General features: G+C 40.8%; 1 protein-coding gene across 2 annotated transcripts in view; it reads right to left on the reverse strand.

The window, feature by feature from the left end:
* Nucleotides 1–24,767, reverse strand: part of mcph1 (microcephalin 1) — a 292,116-nt gene that overhangs the window by 221,921 nt on the left and 45,428 nt on the right. For both annotated transcript variants that reach the window (XM_063038928.1, XM_063038934.1), the window contains exons 10-11: nucleotides 24,146–24,246; nucleotides 1,785–1,822 (exon numbers count right to left, since the gene is read on the reverse strand). In XM_063038928.1, coding sequence (XP_062894998.1) covers nucleotides 1,785–1,822; nucleotides 24,146–24,246 — 139 coding nt within the window. The remainder of the gene's footprint in view (nucleotides 1–1,784; nucleotides 1,823–24,145; nucleotides 24,247–24,767) is intronic.

Consider the following 24,767-nt stretch of genomic DNA (forward strand, 5'->3'; position numbering starts at 1 on the left):
GCAACCAAAACTTTTGCAATTCTTCAGAAGCAGCCTAACTATAGGTTTATAAAACTGCAATGTCACCTCCTGACTTTTGAAGTCAATGCCACAATTAATAAAAGCAAGCATGTCATCTGTCTTCTTAATGACCCTCTCAGCCTGTGCAGCCACTTTCAGGGAAATATGAACTTGGACCTCAAGATCCCTCTGCTCATCAACACTTGCCCTTAACGGTATACTTACTGTCTCTTTACATCTGGTTGACCAAAATGCAGCACTTGATATTTTTCTGGATTATTTTGTTTGCCGAATCAATGTAGGGAGAAGGCATTTTGCAATTTTTTGGAAATGTCAGGATTGAAAGGAACATTGAGATGGTTAAAACCAAGACATTTGTATCTGGTGTCACTTCATAATCAGATCAAGAATGTAGCTGAGAGGATAGGCAGTGAATACTATTTCTGTAAAAAAAAAATTCAGTTCAACTTGTAATTCTTTTGCATCATACCTTTTACAGATACAATGGGAACATTTAGATAGGAACATGGAATGTAAGAAGACTGAAGAGTTATGGGCTGGGTAGGAGGGAAGGTCATGGAGTAGGATTATATAGGTTGACACACCATTGTGGGCTAAAGGGCCTATACTGTGCTGTACTGTTCTGTTCTATGTTCTGTCTTACAGGATGGAAACAGGACCTTTAGTCATCAAATCTACACTGACCATTGTGCACTTATTTACGTTAATCCCATTGAATTCTCCTGAGATTCTCGCCAACTCTGCACAGATTCTACCACTCTCCTACACAACAGGAGCCAATTAACCTACCAACACCCCATCTTTGAGATGTTGGAGGAAACCAGAGCACATGGCAGATATCAATGTGGTCTGAGAGAAAGTGCTAACTCCACATGGTTAACTCCAGAGAGCAAAATTAATCCAGGCTGCTTTTTTGGATTGCAGAATCACTTCAGATTTTGCACTACTTTCTGGGAGAAGAATTTGACTCTGCCACTGCTAATGGAAACAGCAGGCAATGTACACATAAAAACTATAAAGCCATCTCTCCCCTGTGCTGCCAATGAGATATCAGTAATTATTGTCTCCACTTGCCCAGGTCTTGGAGACGATAGAAGTAATAGAATCTGAAACAGCCACAGCAACATCCAACATCATGATTATATTTTAGAAATCCTAATGACTTCTAGGAAAACAAAATGTTTAATTTAAATTCTAGGAAAACAAAAATCATTTAATTTAAATTCTAGGAAAACAGAAATCATTTAATTTAAGTTCACTAATGTCAAAACCATGAATGTGAGCTGAATGGAACTGAATGTGAACTCATGCAGGCAGGGTTTTTCCACTGAGGTTGGGTGAGACTACAACTAAAGGTCATGGGTTTAGAGTAAAAGATGAAATGTTTAAGGGAACATGAGGGGGAACTTCTTCACTTAGAGGTTGGTGCAAGTGTATAACAAGTTGCCAGTGGAAGAGATGGATACGGGTTGGATTTCAACATTTAAGTGAAGTTTGGATTGGTACATGGATGGGAGGGGTATGGAGTTCTACGATCTGGATGCAGGTCATTGGGACTAGGCAGATTAATAGTTCATGCATTAGATGGGCAGAAGGGTGTGTTACTGTGCTGTAGTGCCCTATGACTATGAATGGGGAGCAAAAGAAGTTTGGATTTTGCAAGTTATATTCTGTGAAGCCTAGACCTAAAGCACATAGCACATGTTTTTCCAGAAAATTAACATTTCTTTTAAATACAAATTTTTTAAAAAAACATCACTTACTCAGAAGGCATGCTTGTCATGACAAGTGTTCTCCTTGTCTACGAAAAAACAAAGAAAATACTATCAAGTTTAATCACACTGAACCAAAAAAGATTTGCAAGAAGGGGAAGTGCAGATGATGGTTAGGAGTTTCACACATTAAGTTATCAATATAGCATACACTGTTACATATTCCAAGCATTTACCTTAATGGTACCTTCTCATATCTGACATCATTCTACCCAAATTACCTTCACAGCTCTCTTGATAAAGGAGTCACTGGGCTAATGACCAAGTCTACAGATGACAGAAAAAATGGCAGTGTTGTGGACAGTAAGGAAGGTTGTCAAGGGATACAACAAGATTTAGATTGGCTGGGCACATGGGCAATGAAATGGCAGATGAAATTTGATCCAGATAAATGTGAGATGTTGCACTCTGGGAGGTTAAATGTTCGAGTAAAGTAGAAAGTAAATGGCAGGACCCCAAGGAGCAATGATGCACAAAGGGTACTTGGGGTCCAGGTCCATACAAGTAGAGAGACTGTAAAGGAAACGTGAGCTATTCTTGCCTTCATTGGTTAAGGCAGTGAGCATAAAGGTTCTTAAGTCACTATGCAGCTGCATTAAAATTTGGTTAGGGAATATTTGGAGTATAGATGTACAGTTTTAACAAAACATAAGCTAGTTTTGCATAAAGGGGGTTGTGAATGGTTCCAAGCAGGATAGAGAAGCAACCATAAATTCAAAGCTCAAACTTGAATGAAAGCATCAGTGGCTGTGCAAACATGACCAACTAAGCCATGTCAAAGACTATGGGAGGGGGAGTACCAGACCGTTGCCCCCATCATTTCCTATAGAAGATACTGGTGAGAGAGGATGAAGTAAACCATCAGGTGCTGGGTATCATCTCTTGTTTGCTGGCAGGGTGGTGTGCATACCAGGGTCTACCACACTTTGCTGTCATGTTCCCAATCCAGACTCTCCATTCTAGTACTCTGCTATCATTTTACCAACACTTCTGAAACCACCTTTTCTGTATGTTCAAAGTAAAATTTATTATCGGAGTACATACGTCACCACATACAACCAGGAGCTTCTTTTTCTGCGGGCATACTTAGTAAATTTATAGAACAGTAACTGTAAACAAACTGTGCCAATGTGGATACAAGTCAGTAGCAATAAATAACAAGCATGAAATAAGATGAAGCATCCTTAAAGTGAAACCATCGGCTGTGGGAACATCAGAAGTAGAATGAGTATAGTTATCCCATTTTGTTCAAGAGCCTGATGGTTGAGGGGTAGTAACTGTTTTTGAACCTGGTGGTGCAAGTCCTGAGGCACTTTTACCCTTCTACCTGATGGCAGCCGTGAAAAAAGCTCATGGCCTGGGTGATGAGGATCTTTGATGATAGATGCTGCTTTTCTGCTGTAATATTTTGTGTAGGTATGCTCAATGGTTGGGAAGGCTTCACCTGTGATGTACTTGGTGTACCTACTACCTTTTGTACGATTTTCTACTCAAAGGCATTGGTGTTCTCATACCAGACCATAATGTCAGTACAGTTTCCACCGCACATTTATAGAAATTTGCCAAGGTTTTTGATGACATCTCGAATCTCTGCAGAATCCTTGGGAAGGAGAGACGCTGTTGTCCTTTCTTGGCATTTATATTTATATGATGGGTCCAGGATAGGTCCTCTGAGATAATAACATCCAGTCATTTAAAGTTTCTTATTCTCTATGCTGTGCTTTATTTTCCTTCTTCCTGCATTCCACCCAATCATCTCGCTCCATGTTCTTTAACTGAACAGCCACATGAAGAAGTCAATTGCTCTGCTGTTCTGTTTGCTTCAGCATTCTATAAAAATCTTCTATAAAATAAAAATTGTGCATTAAGACTTGCAGAAATTTGTCTATTTCTTTGATGAAAAAGCACTTCTAAACAATGAACAGAATATACTGTTTAACTCTAGCCTCATATTTTTATGACAAATGATCCATTTGTTTCAACTTATGGCTTACAACAAGAATTTCTCATTGGAAGCAAGAACTCACTTTTGTTGTGTGTAGTTTTTAAAGTCAGAGTCTTAGAGTACTGCAGCACAGGACAGGCCCATTGACCCCATTTAGTCCATGCTGAACTATTAATCTTCCTAGTCCAATTGACCTGCAACCGGACTATAGGCCTCCATACAACTTCCATCTATGTACCGATGCAAATTTCTTTTAAATGTTGAAATTGAACTCAAATTCATTGCTTCAGCTACCAGGTCATTCCACGCTCTCACTATTTTCTGAGTGAAGAATTTCCCCCTCATGTTTTTCGTAAACATTTCACCTTTCACTCTTAACCCATGACCTCTAATTCCAGTCTCATCCAACCTCATTGGAAAAAGCCTGCTTGCATTTACCCCTCAATTTTGTACATCTCTATCAAATCTCCCCCCATTCTCCTACACTCTAGGGAAAAAAAATTCTAAACTATTCAACCTTTCCCTTTAACTTGGGTCCACAAACCCTGGAAACACCCTTGAAAATTTTCGCTGCACTCTTACAATATTATTGATATCTTTCCTGTAGGTAGGTGACCAGAACTGGACACAATACTTCAAAATCAACATCAGCAACAACTTATACAACTTTAACGTAAAATCCCAATACTTGTACTCAATTCTATTCATTGATTCTATCTATTGTGTTTCTTTGTCTTTCCTGTGAAAACCTGCAAGAAAATAAATGTCTGAGTAGTATATGGTGACAAATATGTATTTTAATAATACATTTACTTTGAACTTTGATCTTCACCTGGAATAACTGCTGATATTAAAACCCTACAAACATAGCAATGCACAAGACAATTGCTTGTACAAGCCAAAGGCTGTTAAACATTATCATTTGCATTGTCATTTCCAAAGCCACCAGTTATAGAACATAGAACTCTACGGCATTGTACAGGACCTTTGGCCTACTTCAAGATCAATCTAGCCCTGCCCTCCATTTCTCTATCATCCATGTGCCTATATAAGAATTCCTTAAACACCCTTAATGTATCTGCGGGGAATGATGGTTGTATATGGTAACATACATGTATGTTAACAATAAATTTACTTTGACTTTGAAAACAAGCTTTGCCTCAGAATTTCCCTCAGGCCGGCTAAAAAGTATTTTATTTGCGTGAGAAGATAGTCACCAAAAATATCGTGCTGCTGGTTTGTCTTTGGTTAATAATATTGGAAATAAGTCAAATCTTTGGACCATTAAGCACAAGAGAAATTTAGAACATTAAATGACCTTGTGTGAATGGGCTTCAAACCCAAATGGAATATTCAATTCATGGCTTCAGTGAGCTGAGCTACGGTTCTTGACATACGGCGTGTGTAATGATGCCATACAGCAGAAATCCTTCAGGCCATACCAATCAGATCCAAATTTAGGACCACATATTTTAAACATAGGTCACTACTCCAAAGTCAAAAATCATACATAAAGCCTGACAAACAACCAATGTGCAAAGGAAGAGCACTCACATCTACTGTAAGTCATGACTAGAATCAACTCCTGTCTCAGCAAGAACCTGGATGTGCTGTAATCTGCCAACAGCCAAAACAGGTCTACAGCAGACAGTCTCAATGACTTCCCACTTTGCTTTGGAACACCCGGACACAGCAAATCATTTGTCAGTTTGCTGCTTAACAACTTAAGCTTGATCGTTTCCTGATCGCTCAGGGCATCAAAGGATATGGCAAGAAGGCAGGTGTACGGGGTTGAGTGAGATCTTGGATCAGCTATGATGGTGGAGCAGACTCGATGGGCTGAATGGCCTTATTCTTCTCCCATATCTTATGGTCTAAGCTTGGATTTAACACCATCACCCTCCTCATTATTTTTCAAGCTTCTAAACTTGGGTCTCTATACCTCTTTCTGCAACAGAATCCTCAGGTTTCTTTCTCACCATGGGATCACAGTCACACTCATGACTGTGTGGCCTGGTATAGCACAAACCCCACTACAAATTCACTGGTGACCCCACAGTTGTTGGGAGAACATCAGTTGGTATAGAGGAGATATATAGGAATAAGATTGACCAAAGAATTGACTGTGGACTTCAGGAAGAGGAAGTTAGAACACACACCAGTCCTCATGAGATGGAAAGGGTGAGCAGCTTCAAGTTCCCGGCCATCGACATTTCTGAGGACCTGTTTTGGGCCGAACACACTGATGCAATTATGAAGGTGGCATGCTAGCAGCTATACTTCATGAGGAGTTTGAGGAGGTTTGATACTTCACCAAAGGCATTTGCAAATTTCTATACCAGGTGGTGATGTGACCAGTCGGAGCACTCTCCTCCAAAATTCTGTTGAAATTCTATAGAAATTTGGAGGAGAGTATTCTGACAGGTTGCATCACCACCTGGTATGGAGGCTTCAATGTATGGGATTGTAAGAGGCTGCAGAGGGTTGTAAGCTCAGCTGGCTCTCTCACGGCCATTAAGAATATCTTCAAAAATATTGCCACAAGAATATGGCATCATTATTAAGTTGAAATTTATTGTCAGTTGACAGTAGATACAGGACTTATCAAAAGCATTCACCTCCTTGGGATTTTTTATATTTTATTGTTTTACAACATTGAATCATAGTGGATTTAATTTGGCTTTTTTGACACCAATCAACAGAAAGAGACTTTCATGTCAAAGTGAAAACAGATCTCTACGAAGTGATCTAATTTAATTACAAATATAAAACACAAAATAATTGATCATATAAGTATGCACCCCCTTCAAGTCAGTATTTAATAGATGCACCTTTGACAGCAATTACAACCTTGAGTCTGTGTGGACAGATCTCCATCAGCTTTGCACATCTGAATGCTGCAATTTTCCCCCATTCTTCTTTACAAAACTGCTCAAGCACTGTCAGATTGCATGGGGTTAGAAGAAATCAGTCCTTTTCAAGTCCAACAACATCAGTTGGATTGATGTCTGGACTCTGGCCACTCCAGGACATTAACTTTGTTGTTTTTAAACCATTCCTGTGTAGCTTTGGCTTTATGCTTGAGGTCATTGTCGTTTTGAAAAACAAATCTTCTCCCAAGTAACAGTTCTTTTGCAGATTACATCAGGTTTTCTTCCTTGTATTTTGCTGCATTCATTTTGCACTTGACCTCTACAAGCCAATCCACCATGCTTCACGGTAGGGATGGTGTGTTTTTGACATGCGGTGTTTGGCTTACACCAACAGAGCATTTAGTTGGATGGCCAAAAAGCTCAATTTTGATTTCATCAGACATAGAACCTTCTTCCAGCTGACTTGAGTCTCCCACATGCCTTCTGGCAAACTCGAACCAAGATTTCACCTGAGTGTTTTCTTCCCGCAACAGTGGTTTTCTCTTTGCCACTCTCCCGTAAAGTTGTCACTGGTGAAGTTCCCGGGCAACAGTTGTTGCATGCACAGTCTCTCCCATCTCAGCCACTGAAGCTCGTAACTCCTCCAGAGTTGTCATAGGCCTCTTGGTGGCCTCCCTCACTAGTGCCCTTCTTGCACAGTCACTCAGTTTTTGGAGATGGCCAACTCTAGGCAGGTTTATAGGTATGCCATATTCTTTCTATTTCTTGATGATTGACTTAACTGTACTCCAAAGGATATTCAGTAACTTGTAAATTTTCTTGTATCCATCTCCTGACATGTGCTTTTCAATAACCTTTTCGGAGTTGCTTGGAGTGTTCTTTTGCCTTCATGGGGTAGATTTTGCCAGGATACTGACACACCAGCGGCTGGACCTTCCAGATACGGGTGTATTTTTACTGTAATCAATTGTAATTCCTTGACTGCACACAGGTCTCCAAAACCACATCTCCATTTAACAAGAGGCGCAGTCGACATTTCAGGCCGAGACCCTTCGTCAGGACTAACGAAGGGTTAGTCCTGACGAAGGGTCTCGGCCTGAAACGTCGACTGCGCCTCTTCCTATAGATGCTGCTTGGCCTGCTGCGTTCACCAGCAACTTTGATGTATGTTGCTTGAATTTCCAGCATCTGCAGAATTCCTGTTGTCTCCATTTAACAAGTTAAGTGACTTCTAAAACCAATTTGCTGCACCAGTGATGATTTGGTGTGTCATATTTAAAGAGGAGGTGAATACTTATGCAATCAATTATTTTGTGTTTTATATTTGTAATTAATTTAGATCACTTTGTGGAGATCTGTTTTCACTTTGACATGAAAGACTCCTTTTCTGTTGATCAGTGTCAAAAAAGCCAAATTAAATCCACTGTAAATCGATGTTGTAAAACAATAAAACCTGAAAACTTCTGGTGGGGTGGGATAGTAGGTATTTTTTTATATAAGTACTGTATATACAAGCAAATGAAGCAACATTTCTCCAGAACGTGGTGCATCCTGTGTACATACCTCTACTGATGCTTCTGGACACATCTTCAGTGATGTTCCTGGAATCATCGGGTGTTTCGGGTCTTTCAACATCATACAACCTCCTCCAGGTGACCCAGCCGGGGCTGATCAGATCCCAGCTTGTGTCCAGATGGCTAGCTACTTATGACTCCATGGCTCCCCTCTTTTGAGCCACAGCCATCTTGAGGCCCTCTCTGCCACATCGGTGGTACTGCGGATGGCTCTCCTCTTCCTCTCTCCCTCGATGCCCAAAATGCTGAAGGCTCTAACTAAAGAACGGGCTACGAATAACCGTTCAGCTGCGATACCCAGATAACATATCACACACAGCACACAGAATGAAATATTAGCACAATAAAATATAATTCATAATGCATGCAGTGTGCAGTACAGGTAAACAGTATAGCAAACAACTCACTGTCCTAGTGACAAGAGCTCAGTGATGACGGGGTATTCATAGTCTCACAGCCTGAGCAAAGAAGCTGTTACCCAGTCTGGCAATTCTAGTCCTGAGGCTTCTGTCCTCCTTCCCGATGGTAGTGGAATGGGTGGTAGGAATCCTCAAGAATGCTCCCGGTTAACAGGTGCCACGGTAGCATGGCATGACAATATTCTAGCTCAGGGCATTCTGGAGTTCAATTCCAGAATCGTCTGTAAACAGTCTCTGAACCTCAAAGGAGGTTCACGAAAATGATTCCAGGATTGATTCACTTGTCATATGAAGAGCATTTGATGGCTCTGGGCCTGTGTTCGTTGGAATTCAGAAGAATGAGAATTGACGTCTTTGAATCCTATCGAATCATGGTGAAAGGCCTTGATAGAATGGAGGTGGAGGGGATGTTTCCTATGGTGGATGTTGAGAAATAATTTCTTTAGCCAGAGAGTGGTGAATCTGTGGGTTATTTGCCACAGGCAGCTGTGGAGGCCAAGTCTTTATGCATATTTAAGGCAGAGGTTGACAGATGCTTGTTCGGTCAGGGCATGAAGAGATATGGGGAAAAGGCAGGAGATCGGGGCTGAGAGGAAAATTGGATCAGCCACAATGAAATGGCGGAACAGTCTCGATGGGCCAAATAGCCTAATTCTGCTCCTATGTCTTCTAGTCTTATCGTTTTCCGCATGGAATGCATGAATTTTCCTCGGGTACCTTAGGTTACGTCCACACTACGCCGGATAATTTTGAAAACGCCGGTTTCGAGTAAAAACGACAGGTGTCCACACTAAGCATTTTTCAAAATATCTCCGTCCACATTAGGCGGATATTTGGGCGAATCTCCTCCTACTGGGCATGCGCAGGACACACAGAAAACAAGTGAAGAGGAAACGATATACTGAGTGCGCGTTTGTCCAGTTACAGAGCAGAAAAAGTTTAAAGGAATTGCTCTTGGCTTTCGCGCAGGAGGACTTAAAACTGAAGCAACATACATCAAAGTTGCTGGTGAACGCAGCAGGCCAAGCAGCATCTATAGGAAGAGGTGCAGTCGACGTTTCAGGCCGAGACCCTTCGTCAGGACTAACTGAAGGAAGAGTGAGTAAGGGATTTGAAAGTTGGAGGGGGAGGGGGAGATCCAAAAGGAAAAAAACTGAAAAAAAAACAAATACTGGAGCGTATGGAGGCAACCGACAGGGAGTTCACGGACAGTATAACCCAGCTTACGACGAACATTGCAAAACTGACCAACTCTGTTGCATTAATAAAGCACCTTGTTAAATGTATAAAACATCTGCATCAGCGTTATCTTGTATTCCCATACAATGTTACATTAGGCTGTTACACATCTATTGTCAGAGAAGTACTTGCATAAATAGGTAAACTATCTTCATACAAGCAAGGACAGAAAACAGGGCGAAGTGAGTATACTTATTCACTTCTTCACTTCGTTGTTAAAACAACAAACATCTGTTCCGGCACGTCATGACAGCGTTTTTAAATAGTCAAAAAAGCTCACTTCACAATTTAACTCTCACGCCGTTCACACCGACTGCGCTTTATAACAGCAGTACGGCAGTGCTTGCGCAGTACCAAGCAGAAGCAGGAAAAAGCATTGTTGTTGTGGTGTTGTCATGACAACGCTTTTAAATTTCTCCGTTTACCCCATATACACTACGCCGGATATTGAGCGTTTTCAGATTTATTCACTCTGGAGAGTGTTTTCGAAAATCTCCGTTTTCGGGGGCTGAAAACGCCGGCTCAGTGTGGATGGGAGGGCAAAACGAAGAGAAAAGGCTTCGTTTTCAAAATTATCCGGCGTGGTGTGGACGTACCCCTAGTTTCCTCCACAGTCCAAAGACGTAGCAGATGGGTTAGTTGGTCATTGTAAATTGTCCCATGAATAATTTATGGTTAATTGGGTTTGTGGTGTGCTAGGGCGGTGTGGTTCGAAGAGTTGAAAGAGCCTGAATCTGAGGTCTAACTTGCACTCAGAGAATTGTAAATATTTTTAAGATTCTTTGTGAAAAATCAGGGAACTTCTTTGCAACGTCTGGCCAAAAATCTATTCCACAACCAACTGTAAACCTGATTCAATGATGAGCTTTTGTTCTGTCATTGCAAGTTAGTTTTCATGCTTCTCATACTAAAATAGTAACTCCAAAGCCTGCATCACCAACTGAAAAATATTTTTGCATATTGAAAGTCTAGAAAAATTCAAACTATTGGACCTCGGTATCTGCCCGTACACTGCTGAGGAAACATTGCACTGTCAAAGGTGCCATCTTGTGGAAGAGATGCCAAACCCAGGCTCCTTTTGAACACAAAAACATCTGCAGATGCTAGAAATCCAAAGCAACACACACAAAATGCTGTAGGAAACTCAGCAGTTCAGGTAGCATTGATGGAAATAAGTAAACAGTCAATGCTTCAGGCCAAAGTTCTTCTTTAGGAGTGACAATGAGGCAAAGCCAAACCAAGGCTCATTTTGTCTTATAATACAATAAAGTATTCTATAATTTGCATTAACTATACTAAATAAAACAAAGGGGTGTCCCAGTAGCACAGCTGTTAGTGTATTGCTATTACAGCACAAATGACCCTGATTCAATTCCCACTGCGGTCTCCAAGGAGTTTGTATGTTCTCCCCATGACCTCGTGGCTTTCCTCCGTGTGCTCACGTCTTCTCCTACGTTCCAAAGACATATCAGTTAGTAGGTTAATTGGTCACGTATGTAATTGGGCAGCACAGGTTCATTGTGCTGGAAAAGCCTGATAATGTGCTGTACCTTTAAGTACAATAATGATGTAAAATAAAACTGAATAGTAATTTGCATATCTTTTAATCTGAGTCTCTTGAGGCTGATTTAAAACAGGGCTAGGACATGAATGGTCCATACTTCATGCCTAATCAGTCCTTATATATCTCGAGCTGCATCTGATTAGCTGGTGAAAGAACTTCCAAGACTCACATTTGAGTCAATTCCATGGAAAACCAACAGTATTTATGCAAAAAGTTACAAGCACGAGTTCCTAGAGTTTAAGCCCATATAAGAGGAGTTGGTCTGTGCACACAACTCCATGTAATTTGGCAACAAAAGGTGGATATCCAAAATGTAACGATTGCTTACAGGTTTACTAATCCCTTGTGCAAAGCCTCAAAAATCAAGTGCAAAGAACAAGACAGTCATGAGTATACCAGAGATCTACGATTTGAGCTTTCTGCCTACTACCAGGACACTTATACATATTCTAAAATGTTATAATCTATTAGATGCTACAGTAATGTCGCAGTTAGCGCAACGCTATTGCAGCTCGGGACGTTGAAGTTTGGACTGCAATTCCAGCATACTCAGTAAAAGTTTGCACATCCTTTCTGTGGAAATGTGGGTTTCCTCCAGGTGTTCTGGGTCCCCCCTGCTCCCCCACAGTTCAAAGATGCACAGGTTTGTGATTGGTCTTTGTAAATTGTCCTGTAATTAGGCTAGGGTAAACAGGTGGATTGCTGGGTGGTGTGGCTCATTGGGCTGGAAGGGCCTGTTCTACACTGTATCTCTCAAAATAGTGCGCTATAACCAGTGTCCACAATTATTTTGCTGTAACTCTATAGTCTTGCCTATTATTTGAACCTCACCATTAACTGGAATGGTCTTATCAGTTACGGTGGGAGGAGAGAGAGCAGCACACCGCGCGTGCGCAGCCCTCTGGTGAAAAATGATATAGTATCCGTTAAATAGGGGCCGTGGACAATTCTGATTTGATGGAGACGGACATGAAAGCACAGAGGAACATCTGGAGAAATTTCTGAAACGCCAGTTCGCTGCTGTTGTATATTGCGTGGCCGGGAATCTTCCAGAGGGAAGGCCTCAAAATCCCCGGCTTTGCCTGCTGTTGGCGACCGAGATTGAGGTCAAATCGTTCGGACAGAGATGGCGCTCAGTATTCGGTGTCGGAGAGCTGATCGGAGGCTCGAAGTTTTCAGATGACTCAGAGTCGGTTTGTGGTCGGGCATGGCAGGGAAAGTTTTTCTTCCTTCTCCCGTCTGCGTGAGATGTGGGACATTTGAGAGACTGAACTTTTTACTGTGCTCATGGACTTCAAGTTATGGTATTGTTGCACTGTTGTAACTATATGTTATAATTATGTGGTTTTGTCAGTTTTTTCAGTCTTGGTCTGTCCTGTGTTTTGTGATATCACACTGAAGGAAATATTGTATCATTTCTTAATGCATGCATTACTAAATGACAATAAAAGAGGACCGCGTGTCTTCATAATCTAATTCTTAAGCAGTTATGACACATTCTGCAAGAGACTGTTAAAAACCTTACAGCAAATGTAAAAACAAGGAGTAATATTGGCCAGAAAGAATCAGTCTATAAATCAGTGAATTTGAATGAACCGAGGGCAGTGGACGTAGACAGACCAATTGTCTTTGTTCTTGCCACGAGGTTGAAGGAATGCAGGCTGCCATTTTGTGAAGCTGCTCTATATCCTCCATTTTGTGAATTGGTTTTGCTCGGCGGAATTAGTGTTTTAAAGACAATGATGCTTCATATAATCTTCTGGACAAGAGATCATTTCCAAATAATAAGTTACTTATGAGATGTTCTTTTATATGATATAATATGCAGGTTTGTGAGTGGTGGGGAATGTGTCTGCCCTGAGTGATTTGAGCTGGTTATTGATTTGATAACTGATTTAGAACTGAACTGCAAATTAGCAGTTGTCACTTGCGGAAGAGGGCAATAAATGGATGCTGGCTTGGACCAGAGCTCGTAAGTTGACATAGGTCAGTTAGGTGACCCACAGCCAACAAGACTGAAAGGTGTCATTTGAACTGGTAAGGACAGAGGCTTCAAATGCAAAGTAGCGACAACTCTGAAGAGACCAATCATCGCAGATGTGGAGTACCCCAAGGACACATGGAGATTGGATTGGAACCATGAGAAACACATGGCCAACACAGACTCCTTTCTTGACCATCAAGAAAACTTAGTAGGTGTACACACTGGTATTCGATTGTATAAATTCACATGCTTGCAAACAGAGCCAAGAAAGGTACTTGTCAGTAAATATAGATTCTCTCTGCGCCTACCTAATCATTATTACTAAAGGTTAATCCTTGTAACTGTAGTTATTCGCCATGGTCAAGCCACTGTACTTCTAAATCAACATGACCATACAATTATGACCAGATGATCAAGCTGTGGCAGTTGTGTGTAACTTAGCTGCTGCATTTTCTATATGGTGATAATAACTAGTCTCAAAATAAAAACACTTTATTGACTGTTGACTTGGGGCCAAAATGCTTCTACATAAAATCAGGTGTGATATGATCGGTGGTCCTGGGGTGAGACCCTGAGGATCGAATTGGATAGTCCAGAAATTGAGGCCCATCGGTCAGAGCCCCAGGTCTGCATATCCGCTTAGGTAGTCAAACATCCAGTGTCTGCACATGGAGTTCAATGGAGACTAGTGGCCGAAGAAGATGACAAATCATCAGGTTGGAGGAAGGGTGGGAAGGAAGGGAGGGGATTGTTTAGCTGTTGTTTTGTGCTTATTGTGCTCTACGCTGTTCTGCCAAGCATTGTGGGTATGCTACTTTGGCACCAGAACGTGTGGTGACACTTGCAGGCTGCGGCCAGCACACCCTCAACTGTGCATTTCACTGTATGTTTCAATGTACTTGAATCATATTTTTCTCCATAAGAATGAACACCGTCCTCCTCAGGTACACGGATTACTGCACAGCATCCAGTTCAAATCTCAAACAGAACAACACCAACATAAAAAGCACTGCCCATAACGTAAGATGGTAAATCAATACAATCGGCATTCAATGAAATCACAACATATGACATATATAATTTAAAAGATATGGCTTTGAGATTATGGCACGAGATGACAAAAATACAGAACAAATGAGGAGTTGAGAAGAAGTGACTTGATCTGCTTTCAAAATGGATGTTGCAAACAAGTAAAGGGACCAACAAAGTCATTACCTCCTCTAACGGATACAGCATTTGACACCTACTGTAACTTGTCCAAATGCAAAATGTGGTGTACATTATTTCAATGGTCTTTGAGCCAAGAAGAGAAAAATTATCCTTTGGAGCTGATTATATCATTCTGTCATTAAACCAGAGAATTACATCCAATCAACAAGCAAGATTGATCTGATGCTGATCCACTTGAATACATGTTAACTGAGATTAGTTCAGGCACAAATATGGTTTTTTTCCAAAGCTTTGTTGTCAAGCTATCATTTAAAATAAAATTCACTGCATGTGGATATACTGATCCAGCCTGTATTCTTTGTCCAATTCTAATTGTATTTGAATGAAGGTCGTGAGCCAACTGCAATGTTTGGCCTGGATTCATCCATGTACTGTACCAAAATAACCTCTTCAATCTGAGCTGGCATACTTAAAGGGAAGGTACACATTAAAGAATGTGTTTGTAGTAACTGACATTATAATTACAAGATCCTGCATGTCAAACTTCACAATCACTTCAGTGCTTGCAAATTAATAAGTTCTGATACTACTGAAAATATGACACCCTTGCAAGAAATATCTTGGCCCAAATTGCTATCAATCCCAGGGTGCCATGTGATAATGAAGGGTATTGCTATGATTCTACTCCTAATGATTTGAAAAGTTACAGAAATAATGTTGTAAATCAGAAACAACAGGAATTCTGCAGATGCTGGAAATTCAAGCAACATACATCAAAGTTGCTGGTGAACGCAGCAGGCCAGGCAGCATCTATAGGAAGAGGCGCAGTCGACGTTTCAGGCCTGAAACGTCGACTGCGCCTCTTCCTATAGATGCTGCCTGGCCTGCTGCGTTCACCAGCAACTTTGATGTATGTTGTAAATCAGAAGCAGGTTTACTATCACTGACATCATTAAGGACCCCTGCCACCCAGGACATGCCCCTTTCTTCTTGCTACCATCAAGGAGGAGGTACATTAGATTTTCGAACAGACAATGAACCAACCCATGAACACTACCTCACTATTTTTGCTTTTTGCAAAATATATATATATACATTTGCAAAAGTCTCAGGCACATACCTACAGCTACAGATGTCTAAGACTTTTACACAGTTCTGTTTATGTCCAAATGGAGCAGAGAGTGAATTTATAAATTCTGGCGGGAGGAAAGGATGCTGGGAATAATGAAGATGGAGCACAGCGGGAGGGGTGTGGGACAGATGGCAGAGGCAGAGGGTGGCGCAGGTGCAGACACATTCAGCCCTGAGACACCATGCAAGGTAATTTGATTCTAAACAATTGTTTTATTGTTCATTAATTACAATATGTCACTCTGGCACTTCCCGCTCCCTCCCCTCTCCCTTCCCCTTCGCTTTCTCCCTGCCCCCTTCCAACTCTCAGTCCACAATACAGACCCATATCACAATCAGGTTTATCAATCACATTTGACATGAAATTGTTTTTTTGTGCCAGCAGTACAGTGCAGTATACAAAATTACTACAGTACTGTGCAAAACTCTTAGGCATTATCTATAAGTATGTGCCCAGGATATTTGCACAGCACTATACCTATATCTACATACATACATATATACAATTTGTATGTTGTGGATTCCAGGTTAATTGGACACACTGAGACCAGTTATCTTGACCCAATTAAGCGGCGGCCCCAATTATTCATGGAAATAATTAAGATATAAAAATGGCAAACTACCGCTTACCTGAGTAACAAATTATGTATTTCAATGAAATTCAGAATAAATTAAAACACTACCAAAACTACTACTATAAAACTATGTATTAGTTCCCAATAGTTATCAGAGGAATTCTTTCAGCGTAAACTGATGCGTTCTTTTGATTAACTGTAAACGAACAAAGTCAGCGCAGACACCTAGTGCAGATAATGGACTGCCTTCAAACAGTGCTTTCAACGAATGCACCCTCTAAATCTTCATTTTAATTATAACATTCAAGATGATTGCTGATACATTTTGTGACGAGAATACACATAAAATTAAGATGTTTGCTGGCCTGGGTTAGCATCAGTGACATCAGCAAGTGGTCTGCCACCTGCCCTCAGGGGAAGGAGAGATAAGGAACAATGGAGCAGCGTCTGGAGATGTGTAATGAAGGGACGTGGGAGAGAGAGCTGTCTGGAGTGGCTCCCCCTTTGAACCTTGAACTGTTTGAAGTGATGGACAGACGATACCCCAGCAGGGAGATAAAAAGGGACCGGTTCGCTAAGGCAGGACACACGACACCCGAGGTAACGAGACCCTGGAAGCGGTACGCCTCTCACGAGTCGGTGAGAAGTACCAGACAACGCACAGGGTGGAAAGGTACGATCAGCGGGAACCCGGTGTGTGTCCGCCCTTGCCTGGGTGCCGGGTTCACTGCAGAGGATCGACCGCATCTGGAGGAGGGGTCACAGTCGGTGACCTCAGGTGACATCACCAAGGACCCGCCCAAAAGCTGTTTGTGAGCCATCTCGCCGGTCTGTGAGTAAAGCCGTGTCTGAATGATCAGTTGTTCCTGTTCTCTCTCTCTCTCTCCCCCCACGTTGTCCATCGTCATGGCAACGATTACTGCGAACTGAACTACTAAACTGGACTGAACTTTGAGTCACTTTGAAATTTGGTCATTTACCCCTAGACAACGATAGAGCTTGATTGATGCTGTTATCTTAATTCTGTGCACATGTGTGTTTATCATCGCTGAACTGTTGCATTTATTATCCTTTCGATTACTGTGTTGCTTGTTTCTTTAATAAAACTTTCTTAGTTCTAGTACTCCAGACTCCAACTGAGTGATCCATTTCTGCTGGTTTGGCAACCCAGTTACGGGGTACGTAACAATTTAAATTCTTCACAGTTCCTAACTTGAAGTAGTGAAACCATTTTCACTCCTGGCCATTTCTAGCATTTCCAAGCCTGAATGCTTGAAACCTCACTGATCGAAACAGTTCTGAATTGTCTCATCGTTTATTATCCAGTTATCAGTGACAAAAATCACTGCTGTTTGAAAACAAACACTCAAGTGACACTATTTACAAACTGTTTGTTCTAAGCACGTTGTGGTATCTTAAGGCCACAAGAAGTGCACTCGACTGATACCAGTTAGAAACTGTTTGGCAACAGTCTCCTGTTCCACTTAAGCAGCATAGTGTCCCAAATAAACTAAAGGAAACCCGGCTATTTTCTCAATTTGTTTTTGTTCTTTAAGAGTTGTCCCAAATAGGAGGCTGCCCCAATTAAGCAGAATTCACTGTGTAAAATTTTACAATATATGTTAATGATAATAAACCTGATTCTGAACCTGTTGTTTTGTGGCAGCAGTACATTGCAATACATAAAAATTACAAGTTTCCAAAAATTTCTAAATAGCTCGAGAGATTAGCAATGCGGTGTAAATGGTCCATTCAGAAATCTGATGGCAGAGGGGAAGAAGCTCTTTCTAAATCGTTGGGCGTGTATCTTCAGGCTTTTGTACCGCCTTCCCAATGGTAGAAGGCGTGTCACAAATGGTGAGGGCTCTTCGAGATGGATGCCACTTTGAGAAACTGCCTTTTGAAAATGTCCTCGATTGTGCGAGGGTTGTGCCCTGATGGAGCTGGCTGAATCTACAACCAAAACTGCAGCCTCTTTCGATCCTGTGCACTGTAGCCTCCATACCAGGCAGTGATGCAACCACTCAATGCTGACTAGCATAGAAATTTGCTAGTCATTGGTGAAATCTCCTCAAACTCCTAATGAAGTATAGCTGGTGAGCTCAGAATAGACATTGAGTTTGTTACATACCTCAAGGAGATCTTGTGACTTTCTTGTGAGAATGATGTAATGGTCTTTTGCAGGTCACCTGATGTAATTTTCCCACCAATGTGAGGTCACGTGATGACATGTTCACCACGGGTATAAAAGGGAAGACCTCTGGTGACGCAGTTAGTTTTCCAGCTAGAACGTTCGTCAGTGTCTCCGTTCTGTTGCATATTTGTTTTATGATGCAGTTTCATATTTAAAACGGAGTGTTACGTTCTGTTGCAAGGAACAATAATGCTGGACTGGCTAGATTTGTTGATGTACCTTTTCAGTAGTATTGGAGAGTGAAGACTTTATCAAAGTACAGGTCCTGAAGGATTAAGAGAAGTTGGTATCGTTCGGCAGATTATTAAAGGATCGACCTTATTGAGTCTTCGTTGAAGAAGTAGCCACCTGCATCAAAGATAACTCTTGCCAAAACAGCAGGGTAGTTCATGCAGGATTTGCTCTCTGGAAATTAAGGTCAGTTGTTTTAAGCTGTTTATTTCCTTCCTCGTGAATCCTTTGGACAGAACCAGCAGGGGAGTCACGTCTATGAAGAAATCCTTCTCCAGAGAGGTCTCTCCCAAATGAATGTATAAATCTGTTGGACTTTCGAATTTACCATTTTAAGAACTGTATTTGACTTTACCCCTTTAAGAACTGTTTTCACATTTATCGCTTTAAGACCCAGTACCAAGTGACGATTTGTTGAACGGCCGCATAGCGGTTAACTTCCGGTTAAGGTTTTGATTTGCCTTTTGTTGTTTATCCATGTCTAATAAATGTTTGGTTGTTTTTATATAACCTGACACGATTGATATTCATTGTTGCCGGTCACGTAACATGTTGTTGACACCCAGTAATTCGAAGTTGCTCACTCTTTCCACGACTGACCCCTTTAATGAGGACTGGTAAGTGATCTCCTAACTTCCCCTTCTTGAAGTCTACAATCAATTCCTTGGCCTTACTGACATTGAGTGCAAGATTCTTGTTGCAAAACAATTTAAGCAGCCAATCTATTACACTCCTCTATACTTCCTTATCACCATCTGCCAACATCATCAGCAAATTTAATGACATATACTAAGGAGGGAGAAAATGACAGGAAATAAAGGGAAAAATTAAATATAGTAAACAGAAGCAATGACCAGGTGCAATGATGTATCATGCAATGAGCAATCATAAAAACTAATCAGATTTTCTGATTAATCAATTCTGAGAGATTTTCTGTTTCTACTTTGAAATTTAAATCTGAATTTTGACATAATTAAATAAATGCAATGTTTCCTGTGTTATTTAAATTTCAGAATACATACATCATCCGCAAACTTGAGAATTTTAGAAAGTAATTTTTCATTGTCAAGTTGTATTCATTTTGTGCACTAATAATAGCCACAACAAAATACACTTAAGATTTCTTAATTTTTCCATGAGCAGCCTGACATGGTTCCTTTCAGCCAAATTTCACTCAAAGGTGAATCATTTTGTTGCTAAAACTTTGACATAATTCTCTTCTACTTTGTGGAGTTCATCAGTACCAGCTTAGAAAAAAAATTTGCCCATCACTATTAGAATCAGAATCAAGTTTATTATCACATAGAAACATAGAAAATAGGTGCAGGAGTAGGCCATTTAGCCCTTCGAGCCTGCACCGCCATTCAGTATGATCATGGCTGATCATCCAACTCAGAACCCTGTACCTGCCTTCTCTCCATACCCCTGATCCCTTTAGCCACAAGGGCCATATCCAACTCCCTCTTAAATATTGCCAATGAACTGGCCTCAACTATTTCCTGTGGCAGAGAATTCCACAGATTCACCACTCTCTGTGTGAAGAAGTTTTTCCTAATCTCGGTCCTAAAAGGCTTCCCCTCTATCCTCAAACTGTGACCCCTCGTTCTGGACTTCCCCAACATCGGGAACAATCTTCCTGCATCTAGCCTGTCCAATCCCTTTAGGATTTTATATGTTTCAATAAGATCCCCCCTCAATCTTCTAAATTCCAACGAGTATAAGCCTAGTCGATCCAGTCTTTCATCATATGAAAGTCCTGCCATCCCAGGAATCAATCTGGTGAACCTTCTTTGTACTCCCTCTATGGAAAGAATGTCTTTCCTCAGATTAGGGGACCAAAACTGCACAAAATACTCCAGGTGTGGTCTCACCGACCGGCATGTGACATGAAATTTGTTAACCTAGCAGCAGCTCAATGCAATACATAATCTAGCAGAGAAAAAATAATAATAAATAAAATAAAACATAATAAACAAGTAAATCAATTACGTATATTGAATATTTTTTAAAAAAAGCAAAAACAGAAATACTGTATATTAAAAAAGTGAGGTAGTGTCCAAAGGTTCAATGTCCATTTAGGAATCAGATGGCAGAGGGGAAGAAGCTGTTCCTGAATCGCTGAGTGTGTGCCTTTAGGCTTCTGTATCTCCTACCTGATGGTAAGGGTGAGAAAAGGGTATGCCCTGGGTGCTGGAGGTCCTTAATAATGGACGCTGCCTTACTGAGACACCGCTCCCTAAAGATGTCCTGGGTACTTTGTAGGCTAGTGCCCATGATGGAACTGACTAGATTTACAACCTTCTGCAGCTTCTTTCGGTCCTGTGCAGTAGCCCCTCCATACCAGACAGTGATGCAGTACAATTGTAGAAGTTTTTGAGTGTATTTGTTGACATGCCAAATCTCTTCAAACTCTTAATAAAGCTGCCTTGCCTTCTTTATAACTACGTCAATATGTTGGGACCAAGTTAGATCGTCAGAGATCTTGACGCCCGGGAACTTGAAGCTGCTCACTCTCTCCACCTCTGATCTCTCCTTCATCTTACCCTTCCTGAAGTCCACAATCAGCTCTTTTGTCTTACTGACATTGACAAAGTTATTTCTAAATTTTATGTACAGTCTAAATACACTGCTAAGAGGAAATTCACCTGACCTGGCACAGGAAAATATTCTTCTTAGGATAGGGTGGTTTATAATAGGCTACATCTACTAACCATCTGCAATTGATTAAACCCCACAGCACTTCATTCTTCCATCTGCCACTGAAAGTTTCCACTTATATACTGAAATGCCTCTTCTTTCTCAGCTGCATATTTATCCCCCCACTGAGAAATTAGTAGACTGGAGAGAAACACAGATTGTAGTTAAGGGCATGTCAAATTGGGATTTAAATGGTTTCCTCATTTTACTTCCATTATTACCCTGTAGGTTTTCACTGTATTGCTCTTTTACCCACATCTGACAAAGCACCATAACCCTAATAGGTATATAAACGTAACACTATCCTGCACAAACAGAAAAATCAAGAAGCAGAAAGTAAAAAGAATCACTTGTTGCTTCCAAAGCAGTATTGCGTGGCCTCTTTCAATAATCTTCTAATAGTCCCTGAAAACTTCAAAGTTCATTATTTTTAAGAAATAAATCATGGTAACAGGTGCTTCCAGCCCAATGAGACCACAGCACCCAATAACACCCATGAAACCAATGAACCCACCAACCTGTCCATCTTTGGAGTTGGGGACCTGGTGGAAACACACATGGTGACGGGTAGAGCATGCAAACTCCTCACAGACAGCAGAGGGAACTGAACCCGGATCTCTGGTGCTGTAGTCGCCCTACGTTAACCACTACGTCACCCTGGCTCCCCATCTTTAATTGCTTGCATTTTTATTTCCCCACGGTTGAATTTAAGCACACAAAAAAACACAATGGGAGCAGGAGTCGATGAGGCGGCCCCTCCAGCCTACATCACCACTGGACAAGGTCATACCTGATCGACTCAGCTGGTCCTCTCTGTCAATTCCCCACAGCCCTAAATTCATCAATTGTTATCTATCTCCACCCTCAATGTTTCTACTTTTCTAATGGCCTTGCTACTGTAACAACTAATTATGTTTCTTTAATCTTCACCAGGTGACAGACTACCTCATTTTCCTTCCTTACACATTCCTGAAAAAGATGACATCCGATACCTTCTAACTCCATGAAGCAGCTCAGCTTTTCACTATTATAATCATGTTTTTGATTTTTTTTTTGCAGAAATTTGTGAAGCTGTACAGACTTATGAAAGTGATGAGAGACTGCACTAAAGAGCCACACTAGTCAAAAGCGAGACTCTTGTGTGGAGTATGTCAGGCATGTGAACAATGCCCACAGACTTTCAAATGAATTTTGTTTCTTTTCAGAAGAAAGGAGGGAAGATTTACAGTATACCACAGCCAAAAGAAAAAGATTGCATTTGATTAATTGGATATTTTATATTTATAAACCCATTTGATTTACAAACAATGGAACGGACAATGGAACATGTGTAAAATTTTATTGATGTGCCCTACCCATCTTAAGTCTCACCATGAGTGATTCTGGACTCTCAGTTACGCTTTACAAGACTACGAGAATTTAACCAGCCTAAAGACATCTAATTTAATATAATACAATGCTAATGGCAGGATTGTTAGCAATGTGGAGGAAGAGAAGGATCCTATGGTTCACATCCATAGATCCCATATAAGTTGATGTGTTTGTGAAAGTGTATGGTGGCCTTCATTAGTCAGGGGATTGAGTTCAAGAGTTGATAGAGAAGAATGGAGGTGTGGAAGGGCCTACCAGGGGTGGTGGTGGTGAAGTCAGATATATTAGGGACACTTAAGAAACTCTTGGATAGACACATGAAAGTTAGAAACTTTGAGGGCTACGTGGGAGGGAATTGATCTTGGAGTAGGTGGAAGAATAGTTAAGGAGCCTGTATTGTGCTGTAGTGTTCTATGTTCTATTTGCACAAGCACTGGCTTGCAAGCTTATTTAAAGAGGATGATTGATGGTATCCAGGGAGACATGTTGCTTGTTTAATTATCAAGTCATACTACTGGTCAACTATTAAAAGTGTTCAAGAGTAGTTCTCGTGGTTTTAAGAGTTAGAGACAAACAATAAATACAATTACCTCCCAAATTCTAATACGAGTCATCACCTTAAAACTAATTTGATCCCAATTAGTTCCTACACCCCCACATCTTATCCCGTCATATGAACAAATATGCATAGTCCACATTGACAAGAACAAGAGGTTATGTCCTTGTTTGCTGAATCAAGTCTACATTTAGTTTACTATTACACATGAGGATATTTTGAGGTACACCTGAGAATTGGAGTATTTGTCCAGTGATTCCATAAACACGAGAGCAACAATTCATTCATGCAGCCAATAACCTTCCATTTTTCTTACATCCATGTGCCCATTTAAGAGTCTGTTAAATGTCCCTAACATATCTGACTCTACCACCATCCCTGACAGTACATTCCAGGCACTTACCATTCTGTGCAAAACACCAACTTCCAACATTCCCCCCAAAACTTTCTTCCACTCACCCCAAACAAATGCCTTTTGGTATTGTTCACTGTCACCCTCAGAAAAATGAGCTGTCTTTCCACTCCATCCATGCCTCTCACAATTTTACACACCTCCATCAAGGTATCCCTCATCCCCCTTCACTCCACAGAGAAAAGCCTCACCTTGTTCAAACCCTCCCCACAAGACAAGCTCTCTAATCCAGATAACATCCTGGTAAATATCTGCACCTTTAAAACCAGCAGAAAATATTGTATGCTGCAGAAAGATCTGACTCCTTCACTAAAATCCAAGCATTAAAAAAAATCAATCGAGAACATTTTATGAATATAACAATTTATGCTCAAAGAATCTTGTTTTGTGTAATAGTCATTAACAAGTTATACTAACCTTTATATTCTGCCTTTTGCATTCAATGGGTCCATTCATTACTTTGTGTAATTTTTGTTTTTCATTTGGGCAACAATTCATCGCCATTCCAAGGGGTCTGCCTTAGAGAAAGAAAAACATTTCTTATTACAATCTGATGAGAAAGACAAGTTTAATCGACATTAACCTACACTTGGGCACAATGAATAATCCTAAAAAGAAGCCTCAATTTTGCTTTTGAAATGGTACTTCAATTTGGACAAATTAACGCCACCTTAAAAATAACTAATCCCAAGGTGCAGGAATGGTAATGAAACAGGGGAGAATCAGAATTAGACTTATTATGACTGTCTTATGCAATATGAATTTTTTTTTGCAGCAGTATAGTGCAAAAGAAGTGCTGAGCTGATCAACAGACACAAAATGCTGGAGGAACTCAACAGGTCAAGCAGTATCAATGGATGGGAATAAATCGTCAATATTCCAGGCCTTCATCAGGACTGGAAAGGAAGGTGGCAAAAACCAGGAAAAAAAGGTGGGGGAGGTGAAGGAGCACAAGCTCACGGATGATAGGTAAGAGAAGATGAGGGGGAAGGTAGGTGGGTGAGGGATGATGCTAACAGGTAATAGATGGAAAAGGTAA

Source organism: Mobula hypostoma, chromosome 2 (assembly GCF_963921235.1).
Source record: "Mobula hypostoma chromosome 2, sMobHyp1.1, whole genome shotgun sequence".
Classification (NCBI taxonomy): domain Eukaryota; kingdom Metazoa; phylum Chordata; class Chondrichthyes; order Myliobatiformes; family Myliobatidae; genus Mobula; species Mobula hypostoma.